The sequence below is a fragment of the Babylonia areolata genome, chromosome 20 (assembly GCF_041734735.1).
Source record: "Babylonia areolata isolate BAREFJ2019XMU chromosome 20, ASM4173473v1, whole genome shotgun sequence".
Taxonomy (NCBI): Eukaryota; Metazoa; Mollusca; class Gastropoda; order Neogastropoda; family Buccinidae; genus Babylonia; species Babylonia areolata.
Window position 1 is genome coordinate 41,552,291 of NC_134895.1, and position 16,516 is coordinate 41,568,806.

A 16,516-nucleotide genomic window follows, 5' to 3' on the forward strand; every position below is an offset into this window, starting at 1 on the left:
CAGAACAGGCACCACTGAACACCACTGAAGTGACTCAGCAGCAGTGCAGGGTCTCCTCTGGTGTGTGGCCTCCAAGCGACCTAACATCGATGGTTCCCTGTGGACTGCCGACGCTGGGACTGCGACGGACAAACCCGGGTGTGGCCGTGTATGGGGGAATCTAAATGAGCGGCGTGGGAGTAATGCCACTGAAACGGCGCAGATGATGGGGCAGCAAAACAAAAAAACAAAAACAAAAAAAAAGTACGGATGCCCTCGGAAATTTATTTCCTTGGTCAGCCAATTCCATGCAGGCATGCAGGCTCGAGTCCAGGACAATGGCGAAACATCTGCTCCTTTTGCTGTCACAAATGGTGTCAAGCAAGGCTGCGTCCTGGCTCCAACGCTGTTCAGCCTCATGTTCTCTGCAATGCTTACTGATGCCTTCAGAGATGGCGATGTTGGAATCGACCTAAAGTATCGAACAGATGGCAAGCTAACTTGATGGCAATTAATAAACTTGATAATCATCAAAATATGACTTGCCTGAGGCAATGACACCGGTAGCCTGCTGTACTGTTGTGTTCTCCGTGAGAGCCGGATGCGATGTGCCAGCCAACTACAGAAGCAGTGAGGTAGCCCATGTGTCATCAGTCATGTACGCACAATCACTTCGTTCCACGTAGTACAAAGGGATTATTGGTTTGTTCCCTTCTTTTGCGAGTATGGGTCTGAGAGACCCACGAATTACGAATAAGGGTACTTAGTGTTTTCTCTTCTTTGGGGAGTATGGGTCTGTAAGACCCACAACGTAGGAATGCAGGTAAAAATTTTCACAATTACGTAACTGATTAACTAATCAGTTAAAGTGTACATTAATTTACTAAAATGATGCATATGTTGTGACAACAAAAGTCATGAAATTTCAAATTAATCGGACACCAAATATATTTTAAAGGCATTTTTTAAGGCAAAAATGGGTCTGTCAGACCCACAAAGTACGGTGAAGGTTAAACAAACATCTCTCTCTTGTGTTGATGGGTTGTGTTTTTTTCACTGCAAGAATCATATACATAAGTGCCATTATTGAATGCTTTGCTTCTTGATTTAATTTTTTTTTTTCTTTTTAAAGATATCCCAGAGAATGTGAGTTTGCAGATGATTATGAATGATTTAATTAATTTTTTTATTTAATTTTTGAATGCCCCAGTGATGCTCATTGTTTCAATTGTGCACTTCTAGAAGGTGTACAAGAATGATGTATACTTCTTACTTTTTTCACAAAGGTACTGTATGTTATCAGCCTGTCTTGGTTATTGGTTTGGGTGTGTTTTAAACTTCCATAACTGTTCATTTTCTCAAGATCTAATACTTCTGTGGACACTGAACCTCGCTTAATTTCAAATCTTAGTGAATCCTTCATAAACCATCTTAATGAATCCTTCAGAAATCATAATGAAAAGAGACACTGATGCATGTGAATGCATCCATCTGCCTTTACATACATGCATACACACAGGCACAGACACACACACACACACACACACACACACACACACACACACACACACAGAGTTATACATATATACAAACACACAACAACAAAAAAAGAAAAGAAAAGAGAGAACAGATATCTTGTCATGCAAGGAAGATCAGTCATGTCTGGGTTAAATGTATTTATGTCCTTCCAATTCACAACATTTTCTTTTGTCAAAGGTGCCCGTATTGATGTTAAAAAAAAAAGTTAAAAAAAAAAAAAGAAAAAAAAAGTGAAATGCATCTTTCTTTTAACTTGTTTCTCTGTGTATGTGAATTTGTGTGTGAGTAAGTTTCCATGCATGTACATGTATGTGTTATGGGTAGCTAGTGCTTGCAGGAAACATAATAATTAAAAACAATGGATGACACATGTGACAACAGCAGGAGGAAAAGCCCCGCTACGATGCCGCCAAGGACACCAGAGTGCAGCAGCTGGCTGAGCTTCATGGGAAACAGATGGAGTTTCTCAAAAACCAAAACAAAGAACTGGAGCAGCAAAGAGAAGGTTAGTGACAGAAAGAGAGGGAGAGAGTCAGATCAAGTCAAGTCTAGTCCAGTCAAGTCAAAATGATCTTTATTGAGGGTAAAAGAATAAGCTGATACAGCTTTTTTTTACATCCTGCCCTCAGAAGAAAAAAAAAAGAGAAGAAAATTAAAAAAAAAAGGGGAAGGGGGGGGAAGAAATGGGGAATTGGGGGTCAGGAAAGGATAATATAGAAATAAACAATTATAAGAAACACACAAAAATTCTATCGAAAGCAACAGCAACAACAACAACAACAGTAATAATATGAGCGTAAATAGCAGTGAATATACATATGATATTGAAACAATTACGACATGCAATGTGACATTCTTACATCATTAACTTAATTCAGGAAGAAAAGAACAAAGAGAGAGATAGAGAAGGAGAGAGAGAGAGAGAGAAGAACAAAATGAGTGAGTGTATGTGTGTGTGTGTGTGTGTATAAGAGTATTTTTTGTGTAGATCCTTTTCTTCCAGTCTGAATAAGTGGGCTGCAGCTCGCATGTTCATTTACATCAGTGAAAGGGCTTTTCCATGTATTATCATTTTTACCCAGCCATATGTAAAGGCAGCCATACTTCATTTTTGGGGTGGTGCATGCTGGGTATGTGAACGTTTCTACAGCCCTTTGAACACTGACACAGATTATGGGAGCTATAATGGGCATATTTTATATGTTTGCATGTGTATGCAAATTGAGGGGATTAATATGCTAGCGAGACTGCACATTTGTTGCACCGGGAGAGTCAGAAAAATCTCCATCCTTATCCCACTTAGTGCTGATACAGGGATTGAACCTTGTCTGTGTGTGTGTGTGTGTGTGTGTGTACTTCATATTCAAGTTCATACTGTGTGTCAAGCCAGTTAATGTTCGTGCTTGGACAGAGCTGAATTGAAGAAATTAATGCTGATTCAAGAACAGATAGTCATGAGGTGAAAGCAGTAGTTGATGATAGGATTATGCCAAAGGTTTGCTGCAGATGGCTGATAGCATAGATTTTGTGTGAACTTTTAGATTAAGTTTAGAGACTTCGGTCCCAGTAAATTGATGTCTTTATGAATGAAATATTGCCCTCCAGTTGTATACCATGTGCACTGCATGATGTTGAATAGGATTTTTATATCACCTGCATTTTTAATAATAATGATAGTAATAATGATGAAAATAATAATAATTGTTAATGCAGTGTTTTGTATCGGTTGCGTGTTGTTTGTGGAATTTTATGTATGAAACAGATCTTTCTCACATTTGATATTGCAACTCTTTTACACCATCAGCAGTCATGATTGGAAACTACCTTCCAGTTTCTTTGATTATTTTTGGCAAATCATAGAATTTTTGTCAGTGTGTAGGTTACTGGCAGGACTGTAAATTCACTCACACATTTTCTTGATTACAATGTTCATTATGTTTTGAAAAAAAAATAGTTAAAGTAGTATTGAAGCATACTTCAAACACAAAGCTTTCAATGGAAAAGCTTGTTGATAGTTTATCAAGGATTTGTGAAGTCATAAATGTGTTAATTATTTAGCTAAAGTTAATGATATGAAAGAAGGGTTTTGTGCTCCCTAGTTTAGCACATACAGCGGAAGAGAAAGAATGTTCACTACAGAAGGTGCGTGTCTCTATGTCTAGAAACGCATGGATTTTTTTTTTAATTGCCCTGGCATCTTGACTGGATTTTTTGTTAATGATTTCCTCATACTCACATGCATACACACCATCATCTCCCACTTTCCTGCCTGTATTTTCCATTCATTTATCCATACTTCTGTTGGTTGGAGGCTGAGAGAGGGTTAATCACTTATTTGTTATATCTTGAAGAGTGATTTAAGGTTGTGTATGAATAACTCAATAAGATAGTATTTTTTTCTCATGTCTTTTTTTCTCCTGGTTTTTTTTTTATGTGCCACTTACAGATTGACAGGAAAGAAAGGTATGCAAACCTGATGCAAGAAAATGATAGCCATTGAATTTTGTGGTGTGTGGTGTATGCACAGTGTGACTTTTTGCCTGTTGGATGCCAGTTTTTTGTTAAATTAAAAAAAAAAAATCTTAAAAAAAACAAACCCAACTGGTTGAACAGTTGTTGTGTTGTGTTGCAGGGAAAAAGTTGTAATCATTCAAGGTATTATTCAAGCTACATTCAGAGTTTGCTGCATTGATTAAACTAATCATCTTGTGAATTTGTAAAGCCTGGAATTTGCACCATGCTCATTAATTTTTAAAACTTGCGCTTTGTGTGAACGAAAGTTTCATTGCTTATTTGAGCATGATATGTATTTAACATGTTCGTTTGAATTAAACCTGTGGTTGTGTGAAGTTGATAAGGTTGACATTTACTCCAGTTTATTGAAACCTTTGTTTTTGTGATGGTGGTGAGTTTGAAATCTGTTGATCATGTTGATCACCAGCGGTGCTGATGATATGGACGCATGCATGTTTTGCTGTTGTGTTTAACTGTCGGTCACCACACATTATGGACAGTGTTCGATTTTCTCTTCCTTCTTAACCCTCCTCCATCTCCCTTGCCCCTTCTCATTGCGCGTGGAAGCCCAAACAGTTTTGAAATTCCTAATATCACCCGTTGTTTTTCTGCTGTGTGCCTGTGACTTAATTTGCATGATTCATCTTTGTGTTTGAATGTGTATCCGTGTGCACCAGTATGTTTACACGTTTGTGCAATATACATGTGTGTGAGTGTGAAAGGAAATTGCAACACATTGATGTTCATGCCTGAACATTACATTACCGGAGTAAATGTTTGACTGCAAAGTTATGACACTGTTTGTCAGCTGGTTGGGGAGAGGTGGGAAGATATCATCAGTGGATTGCTCATGCGTAGTGTCACTGTGTTCAGAACCAAGAGCAGGAAAAAAAAAGATTCAATCAGGTGAGTTCCATGACAGGAACAAGGGTTTTTCTAGGAGCAGTACATATTGTTGTAGGACTATTCATTTTGACCAGTGAAGGAGTTTGCATTGCTGGTTGTGTGTGTGTGTGTGTGTGTGTGTGTGTGTGTGTGTGTGTGTTTGGTTGGGAAAGGATGCATATATGTGTGAGTGCAAGTGGAATGTGTGTGTGTGTGTGCGTGCGTGCGTGTGTGCGTGCGTGCGTGCGTGCGTGTGCACTGTATGTGTTTTCTCACTACAAGCTGTTTCGCTGAAACAGGGACTGAACAGAGTCATAAGGGAGAGCATGTTGCTCCTATGGTCCTTTAAACATAACCCCTCGATGTCAGCAAAAGTCGCCCATGGCACGATGCACTGTCTAGTCAGCAAAAGTCGCCTGTGACAGTGAAAGAGTTAACCGCTCAGCTGTTCACCCTGTCTGACATTGCAGATAATGACCGGCGAACGCTGTATTTCTTCTCCTGGGCAGAAATCCGGAAGCAGCTGGAGGCGCTTGGGAAACGTCAGCCTGACAAAGACAAAGACAACGAGTCGTCAGAGGAGCTGTTGCAGGAGCTGAGGGAGGAGGAGGAGAAGAGCCGGAGGACCCTGGAGGAACTGCGCAGGCAGCTGGCTGAAGCCCGCCGCCCAGTTGTGTAGGATGCCTGTTTTGGATCCTCGTGTGGCATTCTGTGCTGTTCCGTGTTGTGTTGTGTTGTGTTGTGTTGTATTGTCTTGGTGTTGTGTTGTGTATTGTGTTGTCTTGTGTTGTGTTGTGTCGTGTCATCTTGTCTGAGTGTTGTGTAGTGTTGTGTTGTCTTGTGTCGTGTCATCTTGTCTGAGTGTTGTGTTGTCTTGTGTCGTGTCATCTTGTCTGAGTGTTGTGTAGTGTTGTGTTGTGTCGTGTCATCTTGTCTGAGTGTTGTGTAGTGTTGTGTTGTCTTGTGTCGTGTCATCTTGTCTGAGTGTTGTGTAGTGTTGTGTTGTCTTGTGTCGTGTCATCTTATCTGAGTGTTGTGTAGTGTGCTGTGCTGTACTGTGCTGTGCTGTGTTGTCTTGTGTTATGTCGCCTTTTCCGAGTGTTGTGTAGCGTGTTGTGCTGTGCTGTGCTGTGCTGTGCTGTGCTGTGTTGTGTTGTGTTGTCTTGTGTCATGTCATCTTATCTGAGTGTTGTGTAGTGAGCTGTGCTGTACTGTGCTGTGCTGTGTTGTCTGGTGTTGTGTTATGTCGCCTTTTCCGAGTGTTGTGTAGTGTGCTGTGCTGTGCTGTGTTGTGATGTGTTGTATCATCTTGTCTGTGTGTTATGCAGTGCACTGTTCTGTGCTATACTGTGATGTGTTGTGATGTGTCATTTTGTCTGAGTATTGTGCAATGTACTGTGCTGTGATGTAATGTGTTGTGTCAGCTTGTCATGAGTATTGTGTTGTGTGCTGTGTTGTGATGTCTCATCTTGTCTGAATATTGTGTTGTATAATGTGCAATGATGTGTATTGTCGTGTCGTCTTGTCTGAGTATTGTATGATGTGCTGTCTTTTTTTGCTTTTTTATTTCTTCTTCTTTTTTTTTTTTTGTTGTTGTTGCATATTTAAATATTTATTTACTTCTTTATTTGTTGAATTATTTTTTATTTTTTTATTTTTTGTTTCTCAAAGCCTGACTAAGCGCGTTGGGTTACGATGCTGGTCAGGCATCTGCCTGGCAGATGTGGTGTACATAGCGTATATGGATTTGTCCGAACGCAGTGGCACCTCCTTGAGTAACTGACACTGATACTGATGTGCTGTGCTGTGCTGTAATGTGCAGTGATGTGTTGATTCATGTCATCTTGTCTGAGCAGTAGTGCAGGGTTCTTCGCTGTGTTGTGTTGTATGATTTGTAATGTGTGCACAATACTCAGATAAAGAGTGTGATGGCGAGGGGTCGTCGATGGCCTATGCTCCACCAGGAGCAATGGGCAGAATGAATGAATGAATTGTGTAATGTACTGTGCTATAATATTAATATAATAATAATAATAATAATAATATTTTATTTTTATATAGCGCTATAATACAAGCATAAGCAAGCTCTAAGCGCTTTACAATCCTGTACCTAAAGTGAAACAAGAAAGCATATAAAAAGTAGTAGAAACATAAAACAGAATCTTTAATATTATAAAAACACAATGCATAAAACTCACAAAGTAACATACTTTCAATACTACAACTGTTACACTCCAACACTCACTTTAACACACACATACACACACACACACACATGATTAAACGGCTGAGATAACAGCAATTTTCACTTAAAATACATACATGTAAAACGGAACATAATTGTAATCTGCATGCCATATATTTTGTAAAAATTGTAAATTAAAATTTTGGATAGAAAAGGTAAAAGGGGTAAAAATTGACAGTCCTTCTCCCTTTCGAACCACATCACCACCATCCCACCCCCATTCTCTCCACTCTCCCATCACACACACTCACATTGCCATGGGCCTGGGACAACAGCACTATCTGAGTTATGACAAGTATGCTATGCTGTGTTGAGTCATTTTGTCTGAGTGTAATGTGTAGTGTATTGTTCTGTGATGTGTTGTGTTGTGTAGTATCATGTTTGTCAGAGTATTTGTTACCCTGCTGCCTTTCACACGTGCTCTGTTTTCTTTCGTGCTATCGTTGTTGGTTTTTTTTTTAATAGAAACAAGTTTGTTTTTTCGTTTTATTGTTGTTCTTCTTTCTTCCTGTTTTGTTCTTCTTCTTCTTCTTCTGCGTTCGTGGGCTTCAACTCCCACGTTCACTCGTATATACGCGAGTGGGCTTTTTACGTGTATGACCATTTTTACCCCGCCATGTAGGCATCCATACTCCGCTTTCGGGGGTCCTGTTTTGTTCATATTGTGCTTTCTTTCTTGCAAATATTTAGGTACAGAATCCAGGTAAACTTTTTTTCTCAGTGAGTTACCAGGCATAGATTAGGAGATCAGTTTATATTCTTTGTTTTTTTTTGTTTTTGTTTTGTTTGTGTGTGTGTGTGAACATTTTCCCCTGCTTTTTTTATTTCAAATGTTTTATGTTTGTTTTTTTGTTTTGTTTTTTTTTCCTGTAGAAGCCAGATGAACCCTCAATTGTGACATTTCTGCTTTTATCTTCTGTGTGATTTTTTTTCAGAACTGCTGAGCAGCCTGAAGCCAACAGACCTGAGAGCAAAACCTTCACTTATCCAGTGTATCATGGTGATTCCCTGGTGGAAGAAATTAAGTAAGTGGATTGTGTCTTTAAAAACAAACAAACAAAAACAAACAACAAAACAACAACACCAACTTCTTCTTCGTTCGTGGGCTGCAACCCCCACATTCACTCGTATGCACACGAGTGGGCTTTTTTATGTGTATGACTGTTTTTACCCCGCCATGTAGGCAGCCATACTCCGCTTTTGGGGGTGTGCATGCTGGGTATGTTCTTGTTTCCATGACCCACTGAACGCTGACATGGATTACAGGATCTTTAACGTGCGCATTTGATCTTGTGCTTGCATATACACACGAAGGGGGTTCAGGCACTAGCAGGTCTGCACATGTGTTGACCTGGGAGATCGTAAAAATCTCCACCCTTTACCCACCAGGCGCCGTCAGCGTGATTCGAACCCAGGACCCTCAGATTGAAAGTCCAAAGCTTTAACCACTCGGCTATTGCGCCTGTCAACAACACCAACAACAACAAAAAGATTTTGGTCTTTAAAGTCAGTCTGTGGAGGAGAGAGAAAATGATCACATGTTGAGTCACAATCTCTCAGACACACATACATGCATACATATGCTTATAAGCACTTGCATATGCATGCACGTACACACACACACACACACACACACATATTCATTAATGTCGTTATTTATAATAGTATCGTTGTAAGTTAATACTTGTTGATGTTATAAGCTAATACTTGTTGATATGCATACACCTAATTTCCCTCCTATAACACCTCAATTATTACACTCCACCATCTCTTTATAAACTTTTTATTTCTTATAATAGACTTATTTTCATTTCATCTAAAACATACAGTAACATTTTCCTGCACTAATGTTCACAAGCGTTCCCTCTCTTTCACCCACTACCTCCCTTCTTTCCATCTAATAACACTTCTAATGAATAAATAGACGTTAAACTGAAGATCTTACACACACACGCACGCATGCATACACACACACACTCACACACACACACACACACACACACACACACACACACACACACAACGCAACGCAACACAACACAAGCATTTATACTTGTCAGCCAGAGAAGGTTTAGTTGATTTTAGTTGTTCCGGACAGTCGATGCGGGTGGGTGGGTGTTTCGAGTCCTGCTGACAGGTGACTATCTTCTTTTCTTCTTCTTCTTCATTCCTGGGCTGCGACTCCCACATTGTTCACTGGTATGTACACAAGTGGGCATAATCTGGGGATGATAAATTAAGCAGATTGGCTAGTGTCCTCAGCATTCATTCATTCATTCATTTTGCCCATCGCTCCTGGTGGAGCATAGGTCATCGACGACCCCTCGCCATTGCACTCTGTTCTGGGCTGTTCTGGCCATTCCAGTCCGGTTGGTCCCTTGCTGCTTCAGCTCTGCCTCGGTGTCTTGCCTCCAGCTGTTGCGAGGCCGGCCTCTCTTCCTCTTTCCCTGTGGGTTCCAGGTCAGGGCTTGGTGTGTGATGCTGGACGCTGGCTTCCTGAGGGTGTGTCCGATCCAGCCCCACTTCCTCCGCAGTATGGCCTTGTCTTATTTGCCATAAGCTGAATGGTTGGTGGGATACTGTGTCATGAACTGTCTTTTGTGGGTTTGTCTTAGTGTTTTTGTAAATGTGACAGGTTTGTGTTGACGCAGCTGAGCATTTGTATGGTTTGACAGTCCTGATGTAGCCCTGTGCAGTCGGCTGGACTATAACTATAAGCAGCAAGAACAAGAACACGAGTGGGCTTTTTACGTGTATGACGCGTTTTTACCCCCCACACCATGTAGGCAGCCATACTCCCGTTTTCGGGGGTACAGGTGACTGACTATAAGAGCGGTTGGTGACGATGTTTTGCAGGGCGGTGAAGCAGGCCTACCTGCAGAACGGGGGCAGTGATCCAGAGATCCTGGCCCAGCTGCAGCAGATGCTGGCCGAAGCCCAGGCCCTGGAGGAAGGACTGAGGAACACGCCCCCCCCCAGGCAGCCAAAAGGTGAGGGGGGGGTGTTTACTGATGGCCCAAAGATTTTATGGGGGAGTAGGGTTGTTGAGGGAGGGTATTTTATGTATTTAAAATTTTTTTTTATTGTTATTAATTTTTTCCCATAGCTATTGTTGAAGGTATATATATATAGAGAGAGAGACAGAGCGAGAGAGAGAGAGAGAGAGAGAGAGAACAAAAACAAAAACTTGAATTTCCAGGCCTCCGGCCCCTAGAAAGAGGTTAAAAGTACACAATACGGTGATCATGTAGTGACAACTCAATGTAAAATACATACTAACCTAAACCTGTAGAACAAAAGTGCCTCTTGTGCATTGCAAGTTAATTCTACATTTCTTCATTGCTGTCAATGAATTCCAAAAAAACATTATTTTGATTTCCAGCATAATGTTGAACACAATTTTGATTACCAGAGTTGAATACATGTGTTTTTTTTAAATTATTATTAGCATTATGATAAATACACAATTTTGATTGCCAGTACTATTTTGAATACACAGTTTGATGAATCATGTCAAATATACAGTTTTGATCAGCAGTGTTGAATGCATGATTTTGATTATCAGTGTTATGTTAAAAAACGAAGTTTAACTCTCTCCATACGTACGGCGAAAGAGACGACGTTAACAGCGTTTCATCCCAATTACCATCATCAAAATATTGCAAGCGGAACGCTCTTATACTGAAGAGGTGAATGTTGACAAAGAATACCACAGTTCTGATGATGGAAACTAAGGGTTGGGTCGTTCAGACACCCACTGGACATCCGAGGGGTCTGTGTAGAGGAGAAGAGAGGACTGGCCGTACTGAGTGAGTTAATAACTAATGAATATGCATACAGTTTTGATTTGCCAGTGTTAAACGGAGAATTTTATGATGGGTGCAAATCCAAAATGTTGCTGCAGAAAAGGAAGACTCATCAGAGCTGGTATCCGTGGAACTGGAAAATAAACGACTTCTGGAACAGCTGATTCAGCTTCAGGAGCAGAGGATTTTGAACAAGCGTAGCAAAGACAGCCGTGAAGGTATGGCAGCTTTCTGATGTATGTAGGTTGTGTGTGTGTGTGTGTGTGTGTGTGTGTGAATGGGAAAGTGTGGTGTGTGTGTGTGTGTGTGTGTGTGTGTGAATGTGAAAGTGTGGCATGTGTGTGTGTGTGTATGTGTGTGTGTGTGTGTGGATGTGTGTGAATGGGAAAGTGTGGCATGTGTGTGTGTATGTGTGTGTGTGTGTGTGTGTGTAGATGTGTGTGAATGGCAAAGTGCAGTGTGTGTGTGTGTTAATGTGTGTGTATGTATGTGTGTGTGTCAGTGTGCATGTGCACACATGCGCTCATTGATGGGTACATGTGTCTGTAAGTGCTAACTTCATATTATGATTTTAGATTTTGTTAAGAATATTAACATATAAATATGTATTTTAGTTTATGAAAGTTTAGGTGTGTCATTCATTTGCTTTTGTTCAAACATTTAGAAACATTTACAGACTTTCAACATTTATAAAAACAAAAAGGTGAAATAACAATGTAGAAAATTTTAATCTAAAACACAACTTTTACAAAAAGTCTAGTTGATAATAGTGAACGATTCACATTTTGCAGTTAGATGCTCAGGTGATATGGCAGTGTTATGTTAGACACCGCCGACAAACAGAAATAGCCAGACATTAAGAGACACACAAGCAAACCAGAAAGTTTGAATCCCACACAGACGGGCACAATAGCCGAGTGGTTAAAGCGTTGGACTGTCAATCTGAGGGTCCTGGGTTCGAATCACGCTGACGGCGCCTGGTGGGTAAAGGGTGGAGATTTTTACGTTCTCCCAGGTCAACATATGTGCAGACCTGCTAGTGCCTGAACCCCCTTCGTGTGTATATGCAAGCAGAAGATCAAATATGCACGTTAAAGATCCTGTAATCCATGTCAGCGTTCGGTGGGTTATGGAAACAAGAACATACCCAGCATGCACACCCCCGAAAACCGAGTATGGCTGCCTACATGGCGGGGTAAAAACAGTCATACACGTAAAAGCCCACTCATGTGCATACGAGTGAACGCAGAAGAAGAAGAAGAAGAAGAAGAATCCCACACACATAATGATGCCACACCCACACACATCTGTAGCCTCTTCTCTGCCTCCACCTCCACCCCCACCCCCACCCCTCAGTTCTCTTCCGTGCAAACACAGAGAGTGGCTTGATATGTTGGAAGTACGCATTTGTGACCGGATGTAATGAGTATGAACATTAAAAACAGTACTCGACAGGAGTATAATCAGAAACAACTGAATGAACTGGATCTCTGTTAAATAATGTTTCTTCTTTCCACCACTGAGTTTGTGGTTTGAAATTCCCATGTTCAAGGCAAGGCAAGGAGTTTATTTCGTGTGCCCCGTGGGAGTATTGAAACATTACACACGTTCACCATCTACACACATCCAATAAATACAAAAAGAGTGATGTCAAAAACAAGAAGTAGGCTCATTCGTTCAGTCACTTAATATACACATTGACAAGTACTGTTTCACTCGTAATACAAACAAACATACAAAAAACAGCAAAAAAATCAATTGAAAAAAAAATTTGATAAATAAGAAAATTAAAAGAATTCAAATAAATAAATAAATAAATCATATACAAAATCGTGAGTGGACTTTTACATGTGTGACCGTTTTTACCCCACCATGCAGACATCCATATTTTTTTCTGTATTCAGGGATGTGCATACTGGGTTTATTCTTGTTTCCATAGCACACTGAACACTGACATTGTATTATATTGCAAGGTTCGTAGGGTCCTTTCAAGTCCTTTTAAGTCCTTAGGAATTGGATTTTGGTCAAAAGGCCTTTTAAGTGCTTTGATTCAGCAAGTTGGTCCTTTTAACTCATCAGGAGGTCCTTTTAATTTTTGAAAGGTACTGTTAAGTCCTGTTTTATGAAGAGAAAGAGACTTGAGAACGAAACTGAAACACCTTCGACACCAAAACCGCAAGTTGCAAAGCGCGTTGAAAGATGCCGACGTGATCGTCTGAAACTCAGTACTTACTGTAGGAGGATACAGCCTATAGGCCTAGGCCCTAACAGTAGTGCGCTTTCTGCTCGGTGGCAGACGCGAAGCGTGGTACAGTGGCTGTGAGTCACGCCTGCTGCTTAGGCCTAGCCTACAGTGACGTGAATTGCAAAGACTAAATACGACAGTCAAATGGGATTAGCTGTTCTTCCGTTTATGAGAGGTAAGTGTCTGCTGTTCTGCATGTCAAATAGATTGGGGTGTACTGTAAAGTCATGTCGGCAAAGGTCCTTTTAAACTGATTTGAGGTCCTTATAAAGTCCTTTAAAGGTCCTTTTTTGGCTTCATGCCCACCACCTGGGAACCCTGTATTGTATATATTGTCGCTACACTACAGCGCCACCCATTTTTTTGGTATTTTTTCCTGCATGCAGTTTTGTTTGTTTTTCCTATCGAAGTGGATTTTTCTACAGAATTTTGCCAGGAACAACCCTTTTGTTGCCGTGGGTTCTTTTACGTGTACTAAGTGCATGCTGCAGACGGGACTTCGGTTTATCGTCTCATCCGAATGACTAGCATCCAGACCACCACTCAAGGTCTAGTGGAGGGGGAGAAAATATTGGCGGCTGAGCCATGATTCGAACCAGTGTGCTCAGGTTATCTCTTCCTAGGCGGACGCGTTACCTCTAGGCCATCACTCCACATGGATGGATTATGCATTTGATTTTCTGCATGCATATACACATGGTGGGTCCGTGCATGCGTTTACCTGGGAGACTGGAAAAATATCAGCCTTTAACCCACCAGGCACTGTGACCGGGATTAATACCCAGGACCTTCAGTTTGAAAGTCCAGCTCTTTAACTCACTCCGGACGAATAGTTTTCTCCCTTGCTTTTCCCTACAGAGGACCCAATCACAAAAAAATACTAAACATAAAGTAACTGAATGAAACTCACTGTACTTGACCCACTGACCCCTCTCCGCACGTCGTGCGAACGCCCACACACCTCCCTCTTCACTGCTCTCAGAAACTGAGTCACTATCAGTAACTTCTTACTGGTAGCTTTCTTCACTGCAGATACTTTATTCAACGTCTTCATCATCCTCGTTGATGTCAAAATACTTCAGTTTGAAGCATTTCAATCACTTCAGCAGCGGTAAAAGCCGCTGTCGTGATCTAGTTTGCTCCAAAAATTTCCTCTTGTATCACCTGCGACGCCATTTTTGATATGTATGCAGATTAGCTTGTCGTGTGGGGTCCTGAACTCGCTGGCTCACTGTGGAGTGTGTTGTTATGGAATCTCATAAACGTGGAAAAAATTTTAATTGTTCAAACCACTATAGCGTTCCGGCTACCTTACATCAGGAACGCTATAGCGTTCCATCGTCCGGAGTGAGTTAACCACTTGACTGTTGCACTCATCTGTGCTAATGATGTAAATATAGTGATATATTTCTGTCTTTATCTGCAGACAGGTAAGCTGTCTCTGTTGACGATAACGATGTAAATACTAATGATTTAATTTTCTCTTTATCCCCTGACAGACGACCTGGAACACGAACTCCGACGCATGCGGCGTGACCACGTGCGCAAAATGCACGAGCTGCAGATGCAGATGGAGCGCATGCGGCAGGACTCCATGATGGATCGCATGCTCCTGGAAATACAGCTCCGGAACCAGAACACGGCACCGCCCCCACCAGCCAAAGTCATTGTCAAACAGAGGCCACCCCCACCACCGCCCCCAATCACCCAGGTTGGTCCTGTAATAATGACAGAGCTGTGGGGATGTGGAGGGTGGGGAGGAATTATCTGAGGCAACTCATGTATACGTCTGCATGCTGAAGCATACATACATGCATACTTTTGTGTGTATGTCTGGGGGACAGAATGTGTCTTTTGGTGAACCTGAGAAATGAAACCCCTAACCTTTTAATTTGTGGAAAGGAAAGTGCATTTTGGTCAAGAAATATCCTCTGATAAAATGAATAAGTAGATTATCAAAATCCATGGTGAAAACCGACATGTTTGCAGACTTTGGTGTTGTAGACAGCAGTGCATGGGCAAAATTACTTAACGTGTTTAACATCAGGATGAGCGATTTATCTTTTTATGGAAAGAAGAAAAAAATGAGACTTTCTCAGCTGCTCATCTGAGTAATCTAGCTAGTCAAAGGTCGTCACTAAGTCAGTCCTGGCACGAACGCAGGACTGGCAAGGTAACTATCATACCTGAATTTTTGCTGTTGCTTTTCTAGTTATCCATTGTGTTTCTTGCACATATTAGTTGGGATCTGCAGTGGACCGTGACAAATGGCGCGCTGCTGTGCACAAAGGTGCCAAGTTGTGCGAGGCCAACAGGACTGCTGCAGCTGTTCAGAAGAGGCAGGCCAGAAAGTCACGGGCAAACAAGCTCCCTGACAATGATATGCCTGTCTTTGTCTGCCCCAACTGTCAGCGAACATTTCGTGCGCAGATTGGACTATTCAGCCATCTGCGCACTCACAGATAGATTCATGAGCATCCCCCCCCCCACCACCACCCTCCCCCCCATCCCCCAGCTGGATGACAACGATGGTCATCATCGATCTCGATGGACGCACACCACCAGTTGAAGTCAGTTTTTCAGATGGGGAAGTTACATGAGAAATTAACTCATTCCATGCCTCAGCCACATGCCTGCTACAACTCCCCTGGACCAACACTACATGAGACCACTGTAGTAGAAGTGGGGTTGTTTTTGTTTTGTATTTTTGTATTTTGTATTTCTTTTTATCACAACAGATTTATCTGTGTGAAATTCGGGCTGCTCTCCCCAGGGAAAGCGCGTCACTATACTACAGCGCCACCCTTTTTTTTTTTTTGTATTTTTCCTGCGTGCAGTTTTATTTGTTTTTCCTATTGACGTGGATTTTTCTACAGAATTTTGCCAGGAACAACCCTTTTGTTGCCGTGGGTTCTTTTATGTGCGCTAAGTGCGTGCTGCACACAGGACCTCGGTTTATCGTCTCATCCGAATGACTAGCGTCCAGACCACCACTCAAGGTCTAGTGGAGGGGGAGAAAATATCGGCGGCTGAGCCCTGATTCGAACCAGCGCGCTCAGATTCTCTTGCTTCCTAGGCGGACGCGTTACCTCTAGGCCATCACTCCACTGTTGACTAAAATGGCGAAAATCCATGGAGAACTGTTGATTAAATCGGTCAAACAGAGCTTCTGGAATCCGTAAACAGCTCAGTTTAGAATGGCAAAAATAAACGAAATTAAATTAGTGTATAGGTTATGAGAATGCTCATACCAGGTTCACAGTGGAAGTAACCATGGTAGAATGAGTCAAGGAAGACGGGCAC

The 16,516-nt window shown here is 41.5% G+C and overlaps 1 protein-coding gene across 1 annotated transcript in view; it reads left to right on the forward strand.

Annotated features, from left to right (window-relative positions):
• LOC143294612 (uncharacterized) overlaps positions 1-16,516 on the forward strand; it is an 84,829-nt gene that overhangs the window by 5,554 nt on the left and 62,759 nt on the right. The window contains exons 3-8 of the mRNA XM_076605987.1: positions 1,900-2,023; positions 5,427-5,592; positions 8,098-8,187; positions 10,019-10,152; positions 11,067-11,186; positions 14,713-14,924. Of these exons, the coding sequence (XP_076462102.1) occupies positions 1,900-2,023; positions 5,427-5,592; positions 8,098-8,187; positions 10,019-10,152; positions 11,067-11,186; positions 14,713-14,924 (846 nt within the window). The remainder of the gene's footprint in view (positions 1-1,899; positions 2,024-5,426; positions 5,593-8,097; positions 8,188-10,018; positions 10,153-11,066; positions 11,187-14,712; positions 14,925-16,516) is intronic.